The 23,962-nt window shown below is 43.9% G+C and overlaps 1 protein-coding gene across 1 annotated transcript in view; it reads right to left on the reverse strand.

Moving 5' to 3' along the window:
• Positions 1 to 2,396: 2,396 nt before the first annotated feature.
• The window catches only part of LOC139319784 (NADH-cytochrome b5 reductase 3-like), a 36,721-nt gene continuing 15,155 nt past the window's right edge, over positions 2,397 to 23,962 (reverse strand). The window contains exons 2-9 of the mRNA XM_070947818.1: positions 19,240 to 19,371; positions 17,406 to 17,478; positions 11,986 to 12,092; positions 11,712 to 11,841; positions 10,156 to 10,239; positions 8,855 to 8,940; positions 6,492 to 6,591; positions 2,397 to 5,157 (exon numbers count right to left, since the gene is read on the reverse strand). Of these exons, the coding sequence (XP_070803919.1) occupies positions 4,985 to 5,157; positions 6,492 to 6,591; positions 8,855 to 8,940; positions 10,156 to 10,239; positions 11,712 to 11,841; positions 11,986 to 12,092; positions 17,406 to 17,478; positions 19,240 to 19,371 (885 nt within the window). The 3' untranslated portion in view covers positions 2,397 to 4,984. The remainder of the gene's footprint in view (positions 5,158 to 6,491; positions 6,592 to 8,854; positions 8,941 to 10,155; positions 10,240 to 11,711; positions 11,842 to 11,985; positions 12,093 to 17,405; positions 17,479 to 19,239; positions 19,372 to 23,962) is intronic.

Raw genomic sequence — 23,962 nt, forward strand, 5'->3', positions numbered from 1 at the left:
GAGGTTGTAGAAAAATGCTTTTAAAAGTAAAGAAAACAACTTCTGATGATTGCACGGCTCAGCTGGGCATGGGGGGGGGGGGCAGGGATTTTTGCTACTGGTTCTCCGAACCATCCACCGCGATCACTACCGGATCGGGCGATCCAATCTGAACCGGGAGCATTTCACCCCCGTCTGGTTCCAGAACAAAATGTATTAATTGCAGAGACCCTAATCCACATTTCTGTATTTGTGTGTTGTGCCTGCTACTCAGGCTAACCAAAATAACCACACCGCAACTGTGATTCATACATTCCCTAGGAATATTATGAGTAAGAGTTGAATTCCTCTCTCCAAACTACTCATCGGATTGAAATGGGGAGGAAGGAGGAAAAATTATACCAGGTTATTATTACTAATTTCTTAACTTGCAAGAGAAGGAAGGGTTTTTTTTTTTCTTGGATCAGATTAGTTGGAATGTTGGAGTCATTTTTTCCCCTCTGTTGGAAAATGTGATTGCAGAAAAAGGAATATTCCAAAGCAATATGCCAGCAAATCCTTATTTGTGTGGGACATAATTTTTCATCAAGAGCCTTAAAAACCAAGCCGAAGTACCAATGGGACACTCTTTTTAAAGAAAAAAATTAAAAACGAAACTTGTCTTTAAGCAGTTTAATTTCAAAGAAAATACTCATTCTTTTTTTAATTATTCTCTTCTCCCTTTCCTTTCTTAGCCTATAGGCCAGGGGTCTGCAACCTTAAACACTCAAGGAGCCATTTGGACCCGTTTCCCACAGAAAAGAAAACACCGGGAGCCACAAAACCCTTCCATTGCCTGATATTTCTTAAGCGGCCACAAAACTAGCATCTGTAGTTGAATTAAACGTTCTTGTTTTTCTTCTGAAACTTTTCTTTTCTTGGATTTATCCATGGTTGGCCTACTGGGGGTTGAAAAGCTCAATAAATCACGTGCCGGCGGGTGTCGCACATTGCCAGTTGTGTCACATATTTTGAATGACAAGGAGCCGCAGCAGAGGAGTGAAAGAGCCACATGCGGCTCCAGAGCCGCAGGTTGCTGACCCCTGCTATAGGCCAACCATCTTCCTGGTTTGTTTGCAAACTCAAAATATCTTTGCTTCACCTGATTCAATGTTACTTCAGTTTCTTGAACTGTTAGCGTAGACAATTGTTGGCGTAATAAATTGATCAATTAATAAATTGATTTGATGCAAAATTTGAGTGTCTTATGCAATTTGATTTTTCTGTCTAATGGCGTCCAGTATCTTTTGCATCTTTTCCAGAATTCCCCCCCCCCCCCGACGATATTGTATAAAGTAACCCATGATAATGGCTTTATTAGCCTCCCAATAGATAAATCTGTCCCTTTACCTAAATTACTGTCAAAATATTTATGTAGTTTCTTTTTAGTCCTTTACTATCGTTTTCCTTCCTTCCCATTCCCTCCTTCTTCCCCTTCGTCCTTTTCTGTTGTCTCCTTCCTTCCTTCCCACTCCCTCCTTCCCATTCTCTACTTCTTCCCCTCTTTTCCATTTCCTTCCTTCCTTCCTCCCTCCCTCCCGATGTGGTTATTAGTGTCATTCTACGTCTTTTCTTTCAATTCCCATTTGAGGGAACCAAGAATGTCAATTTCTGAAGATGCCTTTATAAACAGAACCTAATTCTTATTACTGGATTATTCATCTTGTTGCAAAGGGGCGGGGAGGGGGCGAGAAGACAAACCTGCAAAGCTGGTCGCTGATGATCTGAATGAGCCCCCTCAAAAATGCTGACTTGAATAGAATAGAATAAAATAGAATGAGAGAGTTGGAAGGGACCTTGGAGGTCTTCTAGTCCAACCCCTTTCTTAGGCAGGAAATCCTACACCACTTCAGACAAATGGTCATCCAATCTCTTCTTAAAAACCTCCAATGGTGGAGCCCCCACAACTTCTGGAGTCAGGTTGTTCCACTGATTCATTGTTCTCACTGTCAGGAAATTTCTCCTTAGTTCTAGGTTGCTTCTCTCCTTGATTAGTTTCCATCCATTGTTTCTTGTCCTGCCTTCAGGTGCTTTGGAGAATAGCTTGACTCCCTCTTCTTTGGGGCAACCCCTGAGATATTGGAAGACTGCTATCATGTCTCCCCTAGTCCTTCTCTTCATCAAACTAGACATACCCAGTTCCTGCAACCATTCTTCATATGTTTTAGCCTCCACTCCCCTAATCATCTTGCCTAAATGTAGAACCTTACTTTTTTCCACCGTTGAAATTTCATTTTGTTAGATGTTCAACATGTTCAATGTTTTCTCTTTGTACGTCATCTTGTAAAAGCGCCGAAAACCAAAACAGGAGATCAAACAAGAGCCTTCCAATTGATTTTAACCCGACGTTAATGAATCAAAAGAACTCGCAAGGCATCTTAAGGGAGGGGGAAAAAAGTTTTATTTCTACCACAAAGAGTTGAAAAAAACTCAAAGAGCGGAGTAGGCAGGTAAAGCAATACAAAACTGTTTGTTATGAACAGATCCGGTGTTCTTCGGCCTCGGTATGGTTAGTAAAAAGGTAAAAAGGCTGTTTTATTCACTTTAAGCAAAAAGGAGCATGATATAATTTTTTTTATTTTTGCGGCAGGACAACAGTTGAGCAAAGAATCTACTGCAGTGTTTTCTCACCCTTGGGCTGTTGAAGCTAGGTGGACTTCAACTCAACCTTGATCTGTTTAAACTAGGTAGACTTCAACTCAACCTTGGGCTTTTCAAGCTAGGTGGACTTCAACTCAACCTTGGTCTGTTGAAGCTAGGTGGACTTCAACTCAACCTTGGTCTGTTGAAGCTAGGTGGACTTCAACTCAACCTTGGGCTGTTTAAACTAGGTGGATTTCAACTCAACCTTGGGCTTTTCAAGCTAGGTGGACTTCAACTCAACCTTGGTCTGTTGAAGCTAGGTGGACTTCAACTCAACCTTGGGCTGTTTAAACTAGGTGGATTTCAACTCAACCTTGGGCTGTTGAGGCTAGGTGGACTTCAACTCAACCTTGGTCTGTTGAAGCTAGGTGGACTTCAACTCAACCTTGGGCTTTTCAAGCTAGGTGGATTTCAACTCAACCTTGGGCTTTTCAAGCTAGGTGGACTTCAACTCAACCTTGGGCTTTTCAAGCTAGGTGGAATTCAACTCAACCTTGGGCTTTTCAAGCTAGGTGGATTTCAACTCAACCTTGGTCTGTTGAAGCTAGGTGGACTTCAACTCAACCTTGGGCTTTTCAAGCTAGGTGGACTTCAACTCAACCTTGGGCTTTTCAAGCTCGGTGGACTTCAACTCAACCTTGGGCTTTTCAAGCTAGGTAGACTTCAACTCAACCTTGGGCTTTTCAAGCTAGGTGGACTTCAACTCAACCTTGGGCTTTTCAAGCTCGGTGGACTTCAACTCAACCTTGGGCTTTTCAAGCTAGGTAGACTTCAACTCAACCTTGGGCTTTTCAAGCTAGGTGGACTTCAACTCAACCTTGGTCTGTTGAAGCTAGGTGGACTTCAACTCAACCTTGGTCTGTTGAAGCTAGGTGGACTTCAACTCAACCTTGGTCTGTTGAAGCTAGGTGGACTTCAACTCAACCTTGGTCTGTTGAAGCTAGGTGGATTTCAACTCAACCTTGGTCTGTTGAAGCTAGGTGGACTTCAACTCAACCTTGGTCTATTGAAGCTAGGTGGACTTCAACTCAACCTTGGCCTGTTGAAGCTAGGTGGACTTCAACTCAACCTTGGCCTGTTGAAGCTAGGTGGATTTCAACTCAACCTTGGCCTGTTGAAGATAAGTGGACTTCAAACTCCCAGAATTCCCCAGCCAGCATGAGTGGTTACTGAAACAATACATGGATATATTATGTAACTGAGCTACCTCTACATATATGTATATAAACATAGGTATATGTTTAATTAATTAAAAGAGGATCATTGAATAATAGAATAGCGTAACAGAAACTTGGGAAAACAGCCAAAGAAATTCCTTTAGATTAGGGGTCCTCAAACTTGGCAGCTTTAAGACTCCATGCTGGCTGGAGAATTCTGGGAGTTGAAATCCACAAGTCTTAAAGCTGCTAAGTTTGAAGACCTCTGCTTTTAGATTGATACACCATTGAGTGTACTTAAAATACAAGCCGGCCTATAGATGCTTCTCATTCCACTAACTGGCTATCCCATCGTCCACTTTTCAATCCCTCCAACCAAACTGACATTCCTCCCCCCCCCCCGGAAGTTTCTGGGAGATGATTCTGTGTTTAGGGCCATCCTTCGGTTGAGGGAGCCTCCCGTATACACACTCTTATTCCACCCTACGCAAAGCCCAGCTGTAAATTCTCTCCCCAAACAAAGGCCCGAAGGAAGAGTAGAGGCCAACTCCTCATTTCTGTCCTACGGGGTGTGCCCCTATTAAGAATTTCAAAATTGGACCTCCCTCTTTCACGTCCATAATTTGGGAAGCACAGAACCAATCAATTCCCTGCTTGCTAGACGAGTACGTTTCTGTAGGTTGGCCTGTCGAGCAATTTCTCCTCCCCCTTCCCCGTGCAAATGAAGAAGGACACAAACACACACGTTGGTGCAAAGACAGGTGTGCATTTAAAGCTTTGGTGCAGAAAACAGCAGGGAGAGTGAAGTCGCCTCCTTCACTTCTCTCCCTGGATCTCACAACAAACTCTTTGGCGATACAAGAGGCCCAGGTGACATTTGCCCATCCGGGATGAAAAGACCCAAACTTCCTTCAATTGCCTTAGGACAAGATTTGATACACAAGAGCAAAGCAAAGAGTAGGATCTACAACACAGTTAATCAGTCTAGCTGAGGCTTCCGCTTGCCAGGATTAAAGAGACACAAGAGGGCGCGAGTTGAAATTCCTCTGAACGTCGGTTCCACTTCTATTTACCGAAGTTAGTTTCCGTTACCCTGTTTTATTCCCAAGAGTTCCGTTCCTTCTTTCCCCTCCTCCTCCCCCCTTCTACTTTATCCTGACTCCCAGTTAGTAAATAAACCACATCTCCTTGGTGAAACCCAATTTCTCCAGGTTGGGAATGCAAGCGTACTGGATCATGGGCGGTGGGCCGCACATCAGGATGAGGACGTCATCTTGGGGTGGAGGCATGTGTTCCTTCAACATATCTTCGTTCACGAAACCTTGGCTGTAATCCCATTCTGTGTTGGGAAAGACCACGTTTCTCTTATTATCTCTTTAAAAAAAAAAATGCAACAAAAAGCACCCAGGATCTTCAAAGGGGGGGGGGGGGGGGCTTTGAAATAGACGGGAGGGCAAATGTTTCTTCATCTACAGCACCTTCCATCAATTCCATCCCTTTCTCATGACTGAACAGTATGGTGGACACATTTTTTAACTCTAAAAACTAGAATATTTTCAAACTTTCTATCATTGAACAGACCTGCCTGAATGCATGAACAGCAAGCCAACTCTGACCCCACATAATTTATGGCCCAATCATGACTCTGTTTCCCTCCTCCCCCCAGGGTGTGTTGTCACATTTGCCAATGGAGCAATTTCGCGGGTTGTAGAGATCACTCCCCTCAAGCCGCTGTGGGTAACCCTGGGAGACAGCCTTGAGAGATGTGTCTGGAATGTGCTTCTGTTTTTGGCTGCCGTGCTGCTTCGTCTGTTTCCCATCCAACTTGCCTATGGCAACTTGAGAGCAGGCCAGGGATGCTTTGTGAGTTGACAATACCCTAGTTTGAGGTTGTAGTGGGCAAATTTTGGATCACTCTGTACCCAGAACCTTCTATGAGACACCTATAGGAGTCTACTAATCCTTGGGGTTGAGACACCGGGCCCTACACTTAGCTGTAATTTCTCTTAATGATACTCTTCAATGTTTGATCAAAGGGGCCATTATGAAAATTGCCAATCTGAGGGGGGTTTCCTAATTTGGGTTTGATACAAGAAAGTATCTGTAGCTCAGGGTTGAGCTATGGGGTCCTTGGTGATCTATGAGCTTGGTGGCTTTCTTGCAGATGTTTCATGACCCAATTAGGTCACCTCGTCAGGGGTAGAAAAAAGTGAGGTTTACGGAGTGGAGGAGAAGGAAAAGGGGAGGAGGACTGGGGGGTCCTTTGTGCTCTGAGAGCTTGGTGGTTTTCTTGCAGACATATCAGTTCCAGAAGAACCTACTGTCAACCATCTCTTGAAGACTTGCCAAGAAAACAATATGGAGGCTTCTAATAGATCCCCAGAAGTTGAGTTGGAATTGAGGAAGGTCCATAGATGGTAGATAACCATCCGAAACAGATGAGGGTTTAAATCAAACTGAGGTCAAGCATGGGTTAATATGTGGATGGGACAATCCTAGGATTGCAAACTAGGGTAGTGAGCTGGAAAAACATCAGAAGACAGCAGGAAATCACACGGCCATCAGGAGTTAGGTGTGGCTCCACGAAAATTTTACAGGGCTCTGTTATATATTCAGCCACTAAGCAGAATGTTGTAGCAGCCTCTAATTTTAACTGTATGCTGGATTACTTACTCTCAGGGGCTCTGTCCAATGTGTACCACAGCTTAAACTGGGCTGAATGTTGAGCTTGTACTTCCTCAAGTTCTGAACGCAGCAAGATGTCACTTTCGGTCTGTCCCGGAAACAACAATATTGCCGTTTTATCTCACACATTCGTCACTGAACAACTTAGAATATCGATTCCCTCTTTAAAAAAATCCCACGAAACCAGAGCTAAAGCGAACCACCCTGGAAGCAAAATTTAAACCATCAAAATTTGTTTGATTGTGGATGGTCCATCCGTCCTTCCTTCCTTCCCTTCCTTCCACTCACTCACTCACCCATCCATCCACCCATCCACTCACTTATACATTCATCCATCTACCGACCCACTCATCCATCCATCCATTGATCATCTGTTCATCCATCCATCCTTCCTTCCTTCCATCCATACCCATCCACCCACCCACTTATCCATCTACCCATCCACCCATCCATCCATCCATCCATCCTTCCTTCCTTCCTTCCTTCCATCCACACCAATCCATCCATCCACCTACCCACTTATCCATCCATCCATCCATCCATCCATCCATCCATCCATCCAGACAGAAGACAAACAGACAGACCAGGAAACAAAAAGCAAAACAAGCAAAATTTTAAACCTCAAAAAAGGTTCACCACTAGCAGTAATCATTGAGTCTGCTCAAAAAATAACTCCTGAACGACGCTGTACTATTAAGTTCAGAGTAATTACACTGAATTGAAAAGCATTTGTTCTGAGCTGTTAATCACCATGCCGAAATGTTCCACTCAATTCTGAAATGAATCTATTTAATTCGGTTTTCTGTCTAGAACACTTTAAACCATTTCTGGTTGAGAGGATTTACGAATATCAAATCACTCGTGTGAGAACGACTTAATTGGAGAAGATTTTTGGCTTGGTGTAGAGGGAAATGTATTTTCTCTGTTCTTGCATTAACAAAATTTCCACTAGAAGCAGCTAACTTACCGTATTTTTCGGAGTATAAGACGCACCTTTTCCCCCTCCTAAAAGGGGGTGAAAATTTAGATGCGCCTTATACACAGAATGTAGCCCCGCCCACCCACTGGCCCCCACCCTTTGGCCTGTGCCTCGCAGCAGTTACCTCCTTGCAAGCAAACAGCAAGAAAAAACAGCTCCTTTCAGTTTCAGCACAGCCTAATTAGCACAAGTTGATTGGATCGGCCTCCTGACTCTCAGCTGATTTGCTCTCAGCTGTTTTGCGCAGGGCTCTGCTGCTTGCTGCAAGGAGGTAAATTGCTGGAGCAGATTTTTTTTTCCCCTTGTGCTAATCAAGCTATGCTGAAAACGAAAATGAAAGTAAAGCAGGCTGTTTGCTGCAACGAGGCAAAATTGCTAAGAGGCAGAGGGAGATTTCTTTTTCTTCTTTTCCTCACCAAAAAAGTTAGGTGCGTCTTATACGCCGGTGCGTCTTATTCTCCGAAAAATACGGTAAGTATCTATGGAGATTCTCAGTCATCCAGGTCATGGTTGTCCCAAGGGTGCTTTTTTCAAGAGGAAACTGGACTTTCTTTTTCTTTGAAGATGTTTCGCTTTTCATCCAAGAAGCTTCTTCGGTTCTGACTGGATGGAGGGGAATGGAAGGATTTATATTACTTGCAGACAGCTGGTCATTTGCATCCTTTTAGGGAGACGTTGAGGCCACGTGGAAGTTTATCTATGTCCTCAGGGTCACCTGAATAATGCAAATGAGTGTGGAGCCTTCTTGGAACTGCTGAAAAGGTTCTGCAGTTCCTTTCAGCAGTTCCAAGAAGGCTCCACACCCATTTTCTCTACTCAGGTGACCCTGAGGACACAGAGAAACCTCCAAGTGGCCTCAATGACCCTCTAAAAGGATGCAAATGACCAGCTGTCTGCAAGGAATATAAATCCTTCCATTCCCCACTATCCAGTCAGAGCTGAAGAAGCTTCTTGGATGAGAAGCGAAACGTCTTCAAAGAAAAAACCAAAAAGTCCATTTGCCTTTTGAAAAAAAAACAAATACCTTTGGGATACTTAACTTAAGCATTTTTCTCATTATTTCCCCAAAAAAATAAAAATGAAAATGAAAATGAAGAGTGAAGCTGGAATATTACAAAAATTGCTGATCCAGGCTCTTGCTTGTAGCGACCAGAAAGATATAAAAGCAAGGCTACAATTTCATTTACGCTTCTTTTGAAAATACAGTCTAATGAAAATGGTGGAATAAATATTCTGAGTAAACCTACATGAGGCTTGAATATTGCAAGCATGAAATATCAGCACCTATTTTATTTATTCTCCATAACATACTGCCATTGGTTCGATATGCTCTCTGCTCTCCTTAGAAAGGGAACAAAGAAAATCATCCTACCTGGTTAGCAAAGAGTAAATGACAAACGGTGGGATCTTCCTTGTCCTTTACAATTGCTCGAATGAGTTGCAACATGGGAGTAATTCCTTGAGGGAAGAGATAGAGATAGAGAGAGGGAGGGAGAGGGGAGAAAGAGGGGAGAAAGACAGAAGGAGGGAGGGAAACAGAGGGAGGGTGGGAGATAGATAGATAAAGGGAGGGAGAGAGAGAAATAAAAGGAGAGAGGGTGAGAAAGACAGCAGAGAAAGAGGAGAGAAAGAGAAATAAAGGGAGGAAGGGAGGAAGGGAGAGAAAGAGAGGAGAGAACAGGAGAGAGAGAGATAAAAGGAGAAAGGGAGAGAAAGAGGAGAGAAGGAGAGAGATAAAGGGAGGGAGGGAAGGAGAAAAAGAGAGGAGAGAGAGGGAGAGAGAGATAAAGGGAGTGAGAGGAAAGAGAGAGAGATAAAGGGAAGAAGGGAGGGAGAGAAAAAGAGGAGAGAGAGACGAAGGGAGAGAAGAAATAAAGTGAGGGAGGAAGGGGGAGAAAGATAAAGTGAGGGAGGAAGGGAAGGAGGGAGGGAGAAAAAGAAGAGAGAAAGAAGAGAGAAAGGGAGGGAGAGATAAAGGGGAGGGAGGGAGGGAGGGAGAGAGAGAGAGAGGGAGAGAGAGAGAGAGAGAGAGAGAAAGAAAGAAAGAAAGAAAGAAAGAAAGAAAGAAAGAAAGAAAGAAAGAAAGAAAGAAAGAAAGAAAGAAAGAAATGGTTAAATTAATCTTATCCAGATCTGCAGGAGAAGGGCAGTCAGAATTGGAGGTAGAGTTAAATGAGCCATCAGCCTGGAATCCTTATACTGCCACAAACGTTCGAACTCCAATCCCTCTTGAATTCCATCGACTCTTTATCTAGTGCCAAAAGAGCCTGGTGGCGCAGCAGACTAATAGCCTGTTATTATCATTCAGCTGCCTGCAATTACTGCTAGTTCGAATCTCGCCAAGGCTCAAGGTTGACTCAGCCTTCCATCCTTTCTAAGGTGGGTAAATTGAGGACCCAGTTTGTGGGGGCAATAAGCTGACTTTGTATAAATATACAAAAATATGAAGGCTATTGCTTAACGCATTGTAAGCCGCCCTGAGTCTCCGGAGAAGGGCGGCATATAAATCAAATTAAAAAAAAAGAAAGAATTAATGCTGAATATTAATTGACCAGATCCTTGTGAGGAGGCATGGTCACTAAAATCATCTTAACTGGAAGTTAACGGGTAATTCTTGGCACCTGACACATCCCATTGAATAAGCAAAGGCGGGAAAACGCCATTTGGGAGTACCTGTTCCACCTGCAATCATCCCGACGTATTTCACCTCCTTAAGAACAGGTTGGGATTTCTTGTCTTGACGAATCGCAAACACACCTGGAGGGGAAAAAAACCCCCCAAAAAACAGGGATGAGGAAGTGGATTGGCAGCACGCCAAACGCCTCGAATCCAAGCCCATCGATGTCAGATTAGACATCTTTTGCCCACTCCTAATCCCAATGAGGAATACTTGCCAAAGATCTATTAAAAAAAAACAACAAACCACAATGCAGAAAATTGTCCAAATTTAACCTGTATTCAGAGGTGGGCTACTGCCGGTTTCGGACAGATTCGGGCGAACCGGTAGTTCTGACCACCGACTGGGCCTGCCCCCCGCCCTGGTGCTATCCCGTCCTATATATCTCACTCTCTGCCTCACTCGCCCCGCCCATGCAACCCAGCTGATTTCTGCGCCTCGCCTGCTCTACTCACTGAGGCTGCCCGAGAAGATGTGCTGGAACCCGCGCGCAAGGGGAGGGGGTTTCTAAAATTTTTTACTACCGGTTCTGTGGGCGTGGCTTATTTTGTGGGCTGGCTTGATGGTCATGTGACAATTCTTTAGGATTTAGCAGAGGTACTGGTCTACCAGGCTTTTAACTGCTTACAGAGGTGTACCGGTCTACCCATTTATTTTTGCAGGCATCGGTCTACTCATGTATTTTTGCAGGCACTGGTCTACTCATGTATTTTTGCAGGCACTGGTCTACCCATTTATTTTTGCAGGCACCGGTCTACTCATTTGTTTTTGGAGGCACTGGTCTACTACCAAACTGCCTTTTATCACTGATCAGCTGTAGGGCGGCCCTTTGAAGCCTCGTGGCAAGAGTTTAAACAGTTTTTTTCCTTATAGCTGATCAGCTGGGACTCAGGAGGCAGCAATAGATTGGGGGTGGGGCCAAATAAAAGGTAAGAATAACAGGTGGGGGTGGGGGTGGGGCAGAACCAGTTCAGTGACGTCATATCATCACCGCTACCAGCTCGGCGGAACTGGGAGGAACCCACCACATGAAATCGCTGTGTGTTTGAAGCCTCCCCCCAAGCGCGAGTGCACGCTTGTATTTATGGTTCTGCACTGGGCAAACCGGTTAAATTATGTGTAGCCCACCTCTGCCTGCATTGCTCCTTGACTTTCAACCGTTCGAAGCCACAATGGACCAACTTGGGGGCTACTTCAAAATCATGCCAGTTGGGCCCTCCCCTGCGGTCACAGGAATGAACTTTGATTGCTTAGCAACTGGGATGTATTTACAACCATGGTCACCTAAACGTGTTTGCCAAAAGTTGGCGTTTACATCCAGTTGTTAGCAAAACCACTCCCATAGTAAACTATGGCTTAAGAACCACTGTGGCCCCTTCGTGACCACGCTTGCCGCCACATTCATTTAGAACCCCGAGAAAATGGTCGTAAAATGGGATCGGTCACATGATGGCTGTGATGGGCAGGCTTCACAACAGCCATAAGTTCGAGAACTCCTTGTAGGATAAATCAGAGAGGAAGGCGACTTGATATTCAGTTTCCAGAACCTCACCTTTTCCCTCGTAAACGAGCAATCCACTAGGTCCCCGAAAATCAATGGTGTCCCCCATCTTCAGGTTCTCCAGATACTGGGACATTTTCCCCCCTTCGGGAAATTTGGGGTGAACCCCTTTGAAATAGATCTATAGGGGAGAAAACACCTTTAAAACTGAATGTGCAGGAGAGAAAGACGAAGTCATTCAGATGCCTACAAATCCATGCTGCTCAATGCACATAGACCATTACGCCATATATATTTAAAAGATGATTTATCGCAAAGCTTTTACCTTCACAACCAGGTCCACGAATCCTTTGTCGTCGTCACTGCTGACCGGAGTGTAAGGTCTGATCACCAAATTCCCGTCGATCCTGGCCGAGAGGTAAATATGCTGCCCTAGAGGCCAAGCAAAACATTCAAAAGATGAAACAAGACGGATCATCGTTCAGCCTCCTTCGCTTGGCTTTGCCTCATTATTTATGGAACTAGTTTGCATTTGATGATGATGATGATGATGATGATGATGATAATAATAATAATACCCATTGTCATCGGAGCACTTGGTACCATGTCTAAGAATTTTACACAAGACGCCAGATATCACAGTTGCCGAAAACTGAAACGTACAATTTATTGACATCGCGGTACCAGGAGACGCCAGAGTCGAAGAAAAAGAACTGGAAAAAATCATGAAATATCGCAACCTGGCCATCGAAACTGCATGGCTATGGATGAAAGCCATGTCACAGTGATACCCATTGTCATCGGGGCACTTGGTACCATGTCCAAGAATTTCCCAAAACACTTCAAGAAATTGCAGCTTCCTGAAATAACACCAGCGGAACTGCAAAAAACTGTGTGTCAGCACTTCAAGCTGCATTTACTCTAGTGCTGACATAAGAAGGAGAGGCGGAGGCGTCTGGAAAGGGACGTTTGACTTTTCACCTACTTATTTTCCCTGGAGATAATATCCCCTAGGAGATGGGATGGGAGGGGGGAAATTCTTTTGAGCTGGAGCAGTAGATTAGGGGTAGAATGACTTGGAAGATGGCCAATGAGTGCAGGGGAGTGGGGAACAGAAAGGGAGGGTTTTGGGTCTGGAAGTCATTGTTGGCTTCTATGGAGTCGGATTAGAATGTCGTGCTTAATAAATAGGAGTTTTTCTTCAAAGACTTTGTTTGAAATGCAATTTATTTGAGACGACCTTGAAACCTGACACTGTGCTACTCGGAACATCATATATTTTAAGAAGGTACTTGGTTGATACCTAGGACGCTGGCAGCAACCCGTATCAACCATTAGCACCAATCACTCATATTTGTGATACATTTTTAAATATTCAGTTGACTGAGTTTCATATTCAATGAATACAAGTTTATAATAATAATAATAATAATAATAATAATAATAATAATAATAATAACAACAATCATCATCATCATCATCATCATCATCATCATAACTGCCTATCTACTCAGACATTACTTTAACAGCTCTTAAGTTAAGTTGGTTAGGATTTGAACTGTGAAGTTTTTAACAGTCCCAGACTGCGAAATGAATGGAAGATTAAATCTTAAACAACAACAACAATAATAATAATAACAACACAAAGTTGACAAAGTTCTTGAAAATGAACAGGTGAAGATCCTGTGGGACAGACGTCTGGCATCACAATTGTAGAAAGGAAAAAGAAAAAAGGGTCTGGTTCATTGATAATGCAATACTGGGGGAGGCACGAATGGAAGAGAAACAGGTGGAAAGAATAACGGAATACCGTGATTTGCAAACTGAAGTTGAGCGAGTGTGGAGGAAGAAATCGGTGGTTGCACCAACAGTAATAGGAGCCCTTGGAGCAATACGCAAAGGACTGCCTAGATCGGGGGTCAGCAACCTGCGGCTCCGGAGCCGCATGTGGCTCTTTGGGCCCTCTGCTGTGGCTCCCTGTCAGGTGATCCCATCACTGGTTGGCCCCGCCCCTCGCGCTCTCCTCCCAGTCACTCCTCGCCTGGCCTGAGAAGTGATGGCGGGGGATGGAGAAGCGGCCAGGGCAGAAACAGAGAGATACAGAGAGAGCGGGAGAGAGAGAGAGACATAGAGAGATTCAGAGAGGGAGAGAGGAAGGTTTTTGTGGTTCCCGGTGTTTTTTAACAACTGGTTCTCTGCCCTAATGACCGGCTGGGTAGGCGTGGCTGGGGGGGGTCATGTGACTGGTGGAAGTGAGTGACATCGAGTTGGCCACACCCACCTAGGTTTTGTGGCTCCCGGTGTTTTCTTTTCTGTGGGAAACGGGTCCAAATGGCTATTTTGAATATTTAAGGTTGTAGACCCCTGGCCTAGATATATGGAAATTTTGAACTTATGAGTATCCTGACTTTGCAAAAAAATACAAAAAACCCCTCCACCTTACTCCACCTATATACTAAGACGTTACCTTAACATATTGATTTTTTTATGTGGGAAACAATTCAGTGGTGGGAAGTCTTGTACCCCCTCTTCCTCCCCCCCAATTAAAACTTGCTTAATAAAAAACGTAAAAACCCTGAGATCCATTCTTTAGAAAAGAATTGCTGCCGGCTTTTGACAAGAGGCCCAAAAGCTGTTAGCAGGAGAGAAAAGCTGTTAGTCAGCTGTAGTACTTTCTGTACAGAAAGCCAAATGAAAATTGGCCTGATTTTTCAGGGGTGGGGGTGGGGAGGGGTGGGGAAGAATGGGGGAGTGCTAAAAATATTGTCAAATAAATAAAACTAATCAAAGCATGAACATCCAGCCTCAAAAAAGAGAATTGAAATTGTTTGCACCAATTAATCTTCCAGAGTAATCGAATTAATCTTCCAGATCAATCCGATAAATCTTCCAGATTAATTCCTAGCAAATCGGTAGTCTTCGATGGAACCCCAAATTCCTGTCGCTAAGTGAAACATTTGCTAAGTGACTCCGGCCCCATTTTATGACTTTTCTCGCCACACCTGTTAAGGAAATCACTGCGGTCATTAAATTAGTCACAGGGTTGTTAAATGAATCTGGATTCCCCCATTGGCTTTGCTGGTCCGACGGTCGCAAAAGGGGATCAGGTGACCCCGGAGGGGGGGGTGCGTTCCAACTGTCATAAAGACGAGTCAGTTGCCCAGCATCTAAATTTGGATCACGTGACCGTCGTAAGTGTGAAACATGGTCGTAAGTACCTTTTTTCAGTGCTGTTGTAAACAACATTCACTAAATGAACTGTTGTAAGGACAGCCTGTACTGAAAGCAAAACCAGGGGTGAAATCCAGCAGGTTCTAACAGGTTCTGGAGAACTGGTAGCAGAAATTTTGAGTAGTTCAGAGAACCGGCAAATATCACCTCTGGCTGGTCCCAGAGTGGGGTGAGAATGGGGATTTTGCAATATCCTTCCCCTGGAGTGGGGTGGGAATGGGGATTTTGCAGGAGTAGGGAGGGAATGGGGATTTTGCAATATCTTTCTCCCAGGAGTGGGGAGGGAATGGAGATTTTGCAGTATCCTCCCCCTGGAGTGGGGTGGGAATGGAGATTTTGCTTCCCCTGCCACTCCCACCAAGCCACGCCCACAGAACTGGTAGGGAAAAATTTTGCTCACCCCTGAGCAAAACTATAATTGGCCTGATTATTTTTGGGTGGCGGGAGGGATGGGGAAGAAAGGGGAACAGCCAGCGATGGTATTCAACCGGTTTGGACCGGTTTGGGTGCACCGATAGTGGAAATCACGGGTGGGCGTGGGCTCACCCATCTGCCCTGGCTCCATGCCGTCCTATTTAGGCATGTTTTTGAGGTTGGGCGCATGCAAGTGAGCAAAGCACATGCACGGAAGGCTGGGCACATGCGTGGACGATGCACATGCGCGAGAAGCAACTGTGCGCGCGCGTGGCGAACCGGTGGTAACAAAATGTGAAACCTACCGCTGGGGACAGCTAAAAATATTGTCGAATAAATAAAGCCAATCAATACTTGAGCGCGCAGCCTCCAAAAAGATAACTGATCGTTATTTGCACCGTTATCCTGGATAAATTCCTAGCAAACGTTACGCCTAGCGCTAGGGGTCTTTTAGAGAGAGATAGAGACGCAGCGCAATACGATTTTTAATTCTTCGTATCCTTGAAGTTTACAGTACTCCCGTGTGTTGCAAGGCACAAGCACACACAAACACACCACACCTGCTTCCCGGCGCAAAATGCCTCTGGCAGAAGAGAGGAGCAGCTGGCTCCTAATTACGGATTCCGCTTGGCAACTGAGGGAAGCAAGGAAGGCCGAAACAAAAACACGGGAGCCATGGTTGCAAATTCGCTTGATACCTTTCCAGGTCTTATCTCCCAGCCACAAATTGTAAACAATCACAATTGTGTTCTCCGGGTTGGTTTTTTTTGTGTGTGTGTGGCCACAGTGGGAGTTGGGTGGCACCAGGAGAAGTAAACAATCAAATATTCTTTGCGAAGATCCAAAAAATATCGAGGGTGGAATAATAGCCTGTGGAAATTCACGGGTCAGGATTAGGTTAGCATTTGATCGTCCCCTACTTAGCAAGATTGTTGTGTTTCCTTCTGTTATTGGTTCGGTTGTGTTTTTATTCTGGGTTGGGGCTTCGGTCCTCGTGGATGAATTCTCCTGTTCATTTAGAGAGCAGGTCCAAATCGGTTTAAATTTAGGCAGGATTTTTCCACCTCCAATACACTCTTCGTTCTAGCTAACAGAGCTTTACTTTAAAGAAATAAAAAAATAAACCAAGCTATAAATTAAGCGGGGGGCGGGTGGGAAGTGAGGAGGAAGAGGAGGAAGAAAGAAAGGGAAAAGAAGAGGGAGGAGGAGGAGAAAGAAGAAGAAAGGAAAAAGAAGGAGAGAGAGAAGGAGGAAGGAGGAGGAAAACAGGAAGAAGAAAGAGAAGAGGAAGAGGAGGAAAAAGGAGAAGAATTAGAAGAAGAAACAGAGGAAGAATAAGAAGAGGAAGAGGAGGAGAAGAAGAAGAAGAAGGAGAAGAAGAAAAAGGAAAAAAAAGAAAGATTTAAAATGCTGGAAGATGGATAAATATAGAGAGATAGAGAGAGATGGATGGAGAAATAATTGATATCTAGATAAATCAATACGATAGATGTAGAAGGAGGAGGAGGAGGAAAAGAAGAAGGAAAAAGAAGACAAAGAAGAAGATGAAGAAGAAGAAAAAGAAGAAGAGGAGGAGAAAGATTTAAAATGTTGAAAGATGGATAGATATAGATACATAGAGAGATAGAGATGGATAGAGAAATAATTGATATCTACATAAATCAATAAGATATAGATGCAGAAAGAGGAGGAGGAGGAAGAAAGAAAGAAAGGGAAAAGAAGAGGGAGGAGGAGGAGAAAGAAGAAGAAAGGAAAAAGAAGAAGAAGAGAGGAGGAGGAAGCAGAAGGAGGAGGAAAACAGGAAGGAGAAAGAGAAGAGGAAGAGGAGGAAGAAGGAGAAAAATTAGGAGAAGAAACAGAGGAAGAATAAGAAGAGGAAGAAGAGGAAGAGGAGGAGGAAGAAGAAGAAGAAGAAGAAGAAGAAGAAGAAGAAGAAGAAGAAGAAGAAGAAGAAGAAGAAGAAGAAGAAGAAGAAGAAAAGAAACTTTCTTCTCAAATTCACAATTCCATCCAATGATGTCAACTTTTTCCCCTATTCCCCTTCCAAAGTACCTTTGGATAAGTATATATATATAGTTTATTTTAACATAAACAGCTTACCCACAGGAAGTCCCAAAACATGTCTTGGGCTTGGCAGGGCGAAGCGAAACTTTCGGGTGTCATGACTGACTTGCTGAAAAGAGAGAAATAAAAGTTCATAAAACCGGGGCAGAGTTATGCATGCTCCATCCAAGGCCCAAATGTTTATAATCAAGATACATCATCTGCATTTCAGAACGGTGACGGACTGAAGAAATAAACACGGTTCCCAACAGCACCTAACCAAGACTGCCTGCTTAACTATCTTTCGTTGTTTGTGGAGCTATCGTGACTGTGCAATTGGAAGCCAAACCCTTCAGTTAAAACTTTCTGGGAAGGCCACATCTATATAAAGGTAAAGGTTCCCCTTGCAGATATGTGCTAGTCGTTCCTGACTCTGGGGGGCAGTACTCATCTCTGTTTAATGTTTTATGACTAGCCTTCTTTCAGGAGTTGTACACATGGATGGGACCCAGATCAGATCAATAAATCCAGACTCAGAGCTAAGGTCACATATTCAGAAAATATAATGGGTTCCGTTCACAGAGGAAACATTTCAGAATGCAAGGCAGTGAGCTGGCAGCTCCAATGAGCCATATATTTAATACTATTTAATATTTATGCAAACAGGCTTGCATAAATTAGAAATCAGGGCAGCTGCAGATTTAGCCTTTTAGGAAAAAAATGCCCAGTCAAGGAAGAATTATTACGAGGTTGGTTTGAAATAATAAATATGGGTGTATTTTATCTCCAGCTGTCCAATTTTACACCCGAGATTTTCCACTTGATTTATTACGTTATACGTGATACATGCACTGCACATCAGCATCGACCCCAAAATTACTAATTTTTCCATCAAGGTAGAATTTTTTTCTTTTCTTATGGCTTAGAGCCACCTGTGAGCGAGTAGGTGTCTATAGAAAATTTCTAAATCAATTTAAATATGAAGGAGGGTAGCTGCAAAATCCAGTTTTTCAACCTCTCTGTATTACGAAAGGCCACAGCACTAACCTACATTTTGCAATATTTCTCAATGCATACAATGCTCCAAAGGTTGATATAGGTAAAACCGCCACATATCAACAATTAGGGAGTATGAAGTGTTTATTCTACCTACTTCAATCTCGGTTCCTTGGCATACTGACATCATTTTGGGTATTAAAACATTTTTTAAAAATCTGCTGTAAGAGAGAGAGGGAGGGAAAGGGGGAGAGAGCGAGGGAGAGAGAGGGGGAGGGAAAGAGGTGGGAGAGGGAGGGAGAGAGAGGGGGAAAGAGGGAGGGAGAGAGAGGGAGGGAGGGAGGGAGAGAGCGGGAGGGTGGGAGAAAGAGAGGGAGAAAGAGGGAGGGAAGGAGAGAGAAGAGGAGAGAGGGAGGAATGGGGGAGAGAGAGAGAGAGAGGGAGGGAGGGGGAGAAAGAGGGAGGGGGGAGAGGGAGAGAGGGAGGGGGAGAGGGAAGGAGAGAGAGGGGAAAGAGAGGGAGGGAGGGAGAGAGAGGGAGGGAGGGAGAAAGAGGGAGGGAGGGAGAGAGAGGAGGGGGAGACGGAGGGAAGGAGAGAGGAGAGAGGGAGGAATGGGGGAGAGAGAGAGGGAGGGAGGGGGAGAAAGAGGGAGGGGGAGAGGGAGGAGAAAGAGAGGGAGGGGGAGAGAGAGGGAGGGAGAGAGGAGAAGGGGAGAGGGAGGAGAAAGAGAGGGAGGGGGAGAGAGAGGGAGGGAGAGAGGAGAAGGGGAGAGGGAGAGAGAAGGGGAGAGAGAGGGAAGGAGTGGGAGAGAGGGAGGGAGGGAGGGAGAGGGAGAGAAAGAGGGAGGGAGGGAGAGACAGAGAGAGAGAAATATGAGAGCAATTTATGTGTTACCTCTTTATCGATCAGCCGTAATGCATATTTTACATCTGGGTTTTCCAACGTGATCGGAGGCATTGATTTTGAGAAAAGTCGCTTGATCAAACCGATCACGAAATAGGCTGGAAACAGGATAATGTTTCCCAACTGTAAGATAAAAGAAAGAAGATGTTAAAATTCAGCATCCTGACTTGATAAACAGAAATAAATTAGAAAATGGCTAAGAACAAGACAAACAAACAATAAAACGTAACAGGAGTGCTTTTTTAAAGTATTATCTACCCACCACAAAAGACTATGACGTAATCACATCTAAATATTATTATTAGATGGTATTAAAGATACGGGCTCTTCCTTTCTAACTAACTAATCAGGTGGTATGTAACTTGCTGGCATTGTCTTGTAAGGAGAAGAATGGGGTGAACTGAGAAAAATGCATCGTTTCACAACTCTTTCAAAAGTTCCCAAGTATTCTGTATCGATTATCTCTGCAATCGTTTCAATAACCCTCTTAGTTAATTAGATCAGGATTATTCTGGGCATACCACGGGATAGGAACAAGGAAATTTATTCAAAGCTATACAGGGAATGGGGGCTCAGAGTCTAAAGATGCTGAGCTTGTCAGTTGGAAAACTAACAGGTTCGAGACCCGAGCACTGTGAGATGGGGCGAGTTCCCGTTTCTCGCCTCAGCTCCTACCCACCGAGCAGTTCGAAAGCAAGCAAATGCGAGTAGATCAATAGGTACCACTTCGGTGAAAAGGTAACAATGATCCGTGTATACTTTAGCATATAACCATGCTGGCATACATGACCATGGAAAATTTCTTCAAATAATAGTGGGTCCTTCAGCAAAGAAATGGAGACATAATTACACCCTAGACTCGGATACGACTGGATAGGGGAATTTTTTTTACATACAGCGAATGTCTATCTGAATAAATGAATGGTGGATTTTCTTTCTAATCCCCAGAAAAGCTCGGATCAGAGGGAGGTCTTCACTTCCCCGTCACTTACACACAACCTTGCATAGCTAAAAACAGGACTTAATAGATAAAATGTTCGTATCAGAATGTTCTGTAAGCAATATTACCTGGGAAAACTTTTCTTTTAGAGAGAGGATGCTGCAAAGAAGTGATAGGAAGTTGCAAGGCTATTTCCCCTCCAAAATATGCTTTGCAAATCTGCATTTGCAATGCAAATCAGTGAAATTTCCTTCTTGCAAAAGGCGAATATTTCAAGGCTGCAACAACTCCTACACCACATAGTAGAGATTGTTCCCCTGGACTGCCAGCAGATAGCATTTGGCTTCGAGGATCTTGTTACTAATCCTTCTTTCCAACTGCTTCCCTTCATCCGAAGGCGAATTCGCTTGTGTACCTGAAACGTACTTGAATTTTCGACACACGTGTGGGCTATTTGTCTAACTGAATTTACAGGGTTGGCCTTGGTGATGTAAGGACTGATAAAAAGAGCATGTGGAACAAATAACATCTGTCAGTATCCAGGTCAGTTCTAATCCTAGAAGAAATCAACTGTGACTGTTCTTTGGAAGGACAGATGTTGAAGCTGAAGCTCAAATAATTTTGGCCACCTAAGGAGAAGAGAGGGACTCCTTGGAGAAGACCCTGATGTTGGGAAAGATGGAAGGCCAAAGGAGGAGAGGACGGCAGAGATAGTACTACTAGTAGTACTTGTATACCGCTTCACAGCCCTCTTTAAGCGGTTCACAGAGTCAGCCTCTTGCCCCCAACAATCTGGGTCCTCATTTTTCCGACCTCGGAAGGACGGAAAGCTGAGTCAACTTCGAGCCGGTTGGGATCGAACTGCTGGCAGTGGAATGCAGAGTTAGTCTACAATACTGCACTCTTAACCACTCTGCCACCAGGAAGGAGAATGAAAAAGGGATTTAGAGAGGAAGGAAGGGAGGGAGAGGAGAGGAGAGAAAAAAAAGAGAGAAGGAAGGAGAAAAAAAGAGAAAAAGAAAAGAAGGAAAGAAAGAAAGGAGGGAAGGGAAAGAGAGAAGGAAGAAAATAAAGAAAAAGAAAGAAACAAAGGAAGGAAGGAAGAAGGGAGGAATAGCAATAGCCCTTAGACTTATATACTGCTTCATACTGGTCTAAAGCACTCACTTTACAGAGTCAGCCTCTTGCCCTCAACAATCTGGGTCCTCATTTTACCCACCTCGGAAGGATGGAAGGCTGAGTCAACCTTGAGCCGGTCAGGATTGAACTGCTGGCAGTGGGCAGAGTTAGCCTGCAATACTGCACTCTAACCATTGTGCCACCTTGTCGTTTAAGATAGTGTCATCGACGCAATGGACACAAATTTGGACAAACTCCAGGAGACAGTGGAGGACAGATGGCCCTGGCATGGTGTGGTCCATGGGGTCGCGAAGAGTCGGACATGACTTAGCAAACAGCAATATTCAGCTCAAGAAGAAAGGAAAGGAATGGAAGACGACCTTCCATGCAGAATTGAGAAAATACTTTTAACTGGTTAAAGGGAGTGTTTTTAGATTTTTTCCCCCAAATGGCTTTAGAAAAAAACAGAAAAAAACTCCCTCAGTGGCTAAGATGCTGAGCTTGTCGATCGGAAGGTCTGCAGTTCAGCGGTTCGAATCCCTAGTGCCGCGTAACGGGGTGAGCTCCCGTTCCTTGTCCCAGCTTCTGCCAACCTAGCAGTTCGAAAGCAGGTAAAAAATGCAAGTAGAAAAATCGGGACCGCCTTTGGTGGGAACAGCGTTCCGTGCGCCTTTGGCGTTGAGTCATCCTGGCCACATGACCACAGAGACGTCTTTGGACAGCGCTGGCTCTTCGGCTTTGAAATGGAGATGAGCACTGCCCCCTAGAGTCAGGAACAACTAGCACATATGTGCGAGGGGAACCTTTTACCTTTACCTTCCCCCCAATTTTTCAGTTTCCGCCCCCAGGCCTTCCTATCTCTATTCTAGACTAGAGATTTTCAAACTTTTTCAGATAGTAAAAACTTTTTGGTTTTTTTTTTTTTTTTAAAATCCCAGAATTCCTGATGAAGAAAAAAACCCCTCTAATGATAGAAAATGGGTTGTGTTTTGAGTGGCTGCAGTACAACAAACTCAAAAGCTCTGGTGGCTTAGCAGACTAATTAACATCCACTTACATCTGCTGCCTGCAATTACTGCAAGTTCAAATCTCACCAGGCTCAAGGTTGACTCAGCCTTCCATCCTTTCAAAGGTAGGTAAAATGAGGACCCAGATTATGGGGGCAATAAGCTGACTTTGTATAAATATACAAAAGGATGAAGGCTATTGCTTAACGCATTGTAAGCCACCCTGAGTCTCCGGAGAAGGGCGGCATATAAATCAAATTAAAACACACACACACACACACAAAACCAAATTTCCCTTCCAAGATATGGTGACATGGGTGATTTTCCTTCCACCTATTTTTCTTCTCTCATCTTCTTTCCATTCCCGGTCTCGCACAAATAAGTTTTTGTTCTTATTTTTTTTTCTCTACATTTTGGGCATCTCATCAATTTCCCCCACCCATCCGAGAGTTGACCTTCCAGCTGTCTCATTGGGTGTGGGCGCAAGTTTTAGTGGCAAGTGCGACTACCTATTATGGTTAGATGAGCTCAACCGTGGGCACAAGGTTTAAAACATGACTCCAAAGCCAACTCATTCAAGATGCTTCTCTTTCACTGCCGACTCGGTCTTATTTTAGAATAGTTTGTGCTATACCAAACAACTAATGTTCTTATTATAATGCCACTTCGTGATCGGATTAGCTTTCAATGCCAGGGTTTAAAGGTAAAGGTAAAGGTTCCCCTCGCACATGTGTGCTAGTCGTTCCTGACTCTAGGGGGCGGTGCTCACCTCCGTTTCAAAGCCGAAGAGCCAGCGCTGTCCGAAGACGTCTCTGTGGTCATGTGGCTGGCATGACTCAACACCAAAGGCACACGGAACGCTGTTGCCTTCCCACCAAAGGTGGTCCCTATTTTTCTACTTGCATTTTTTTTACGTGCTTTCGAACTGCTAGGTTGGCAGAAGCCGGGACAAGGGACGGGAGCTCACCCCGTTACGCGGCACTAGGGATTCGAACCGCTGAACTGCTAACCTTTCGATCGACAAGCTCAGTGTCGTGATGAGCCACAGTGTTCCTTAAGGTTTTTTATTTTTATTTCAACAAACTTAAAACTGAACGAGGCTGCACACAGTTGCTCATGCAACTGTACTACTTGGAAATAAAATGAATATGTTATACCCGTTATATTTTTTTAAAAAAAAAAACATTTTGCACATCAATGCTATAATCTATATACTTGGGGATAGGTTTTATTTCAGCAAACTTAAATCTGAAAGAGGCTGTATAATTTTTCTCTTGGACACTCGTGCTCATGCATCTCTTGCTGGTTGGGAAAAAAAATGAATTTAAATACCATTCCTGTTATATTACTTATAAAAGCATAAGAAGCATATTTTGTATATACTTTCCAAGAAGTATAGAATAGTTTTTCTTTTTATTTATAAAAAAAGGTGGTTTTTTTTTTTGCAGGATAGAGGTTAGTAGTGCTGAAATAGAATAGAATAGAATAGAATAGAATAGAATAGAATAGAATAGAATAGAATAGAATAGAATAGAATAGAATAGAATAAACAGATTTGGAAGGGACCTTGGAGGTCTTCTAATCCAACCCCCTACTTAGGCAGGAAACCCTATACCCCTTCAGACAAATGGTTATCCAACATCTTCTT

The sequence above is a fragment of the Pituophis catenifer genome, unplaced genomic scaffold, assembly GCF_029215685.1.
Source record: "Pituophis catenifer annectens isolate HBS135680 unplaced genomic scaffold, rPitCat1.0.hap2 SCAF_7, whole genome shotgun sequence".
NCBI lineage: Eukaryota > Metazoa > Chordata > Lepidosauria > Squamata > Colubridae > Pituophis > Pituophis catenifer.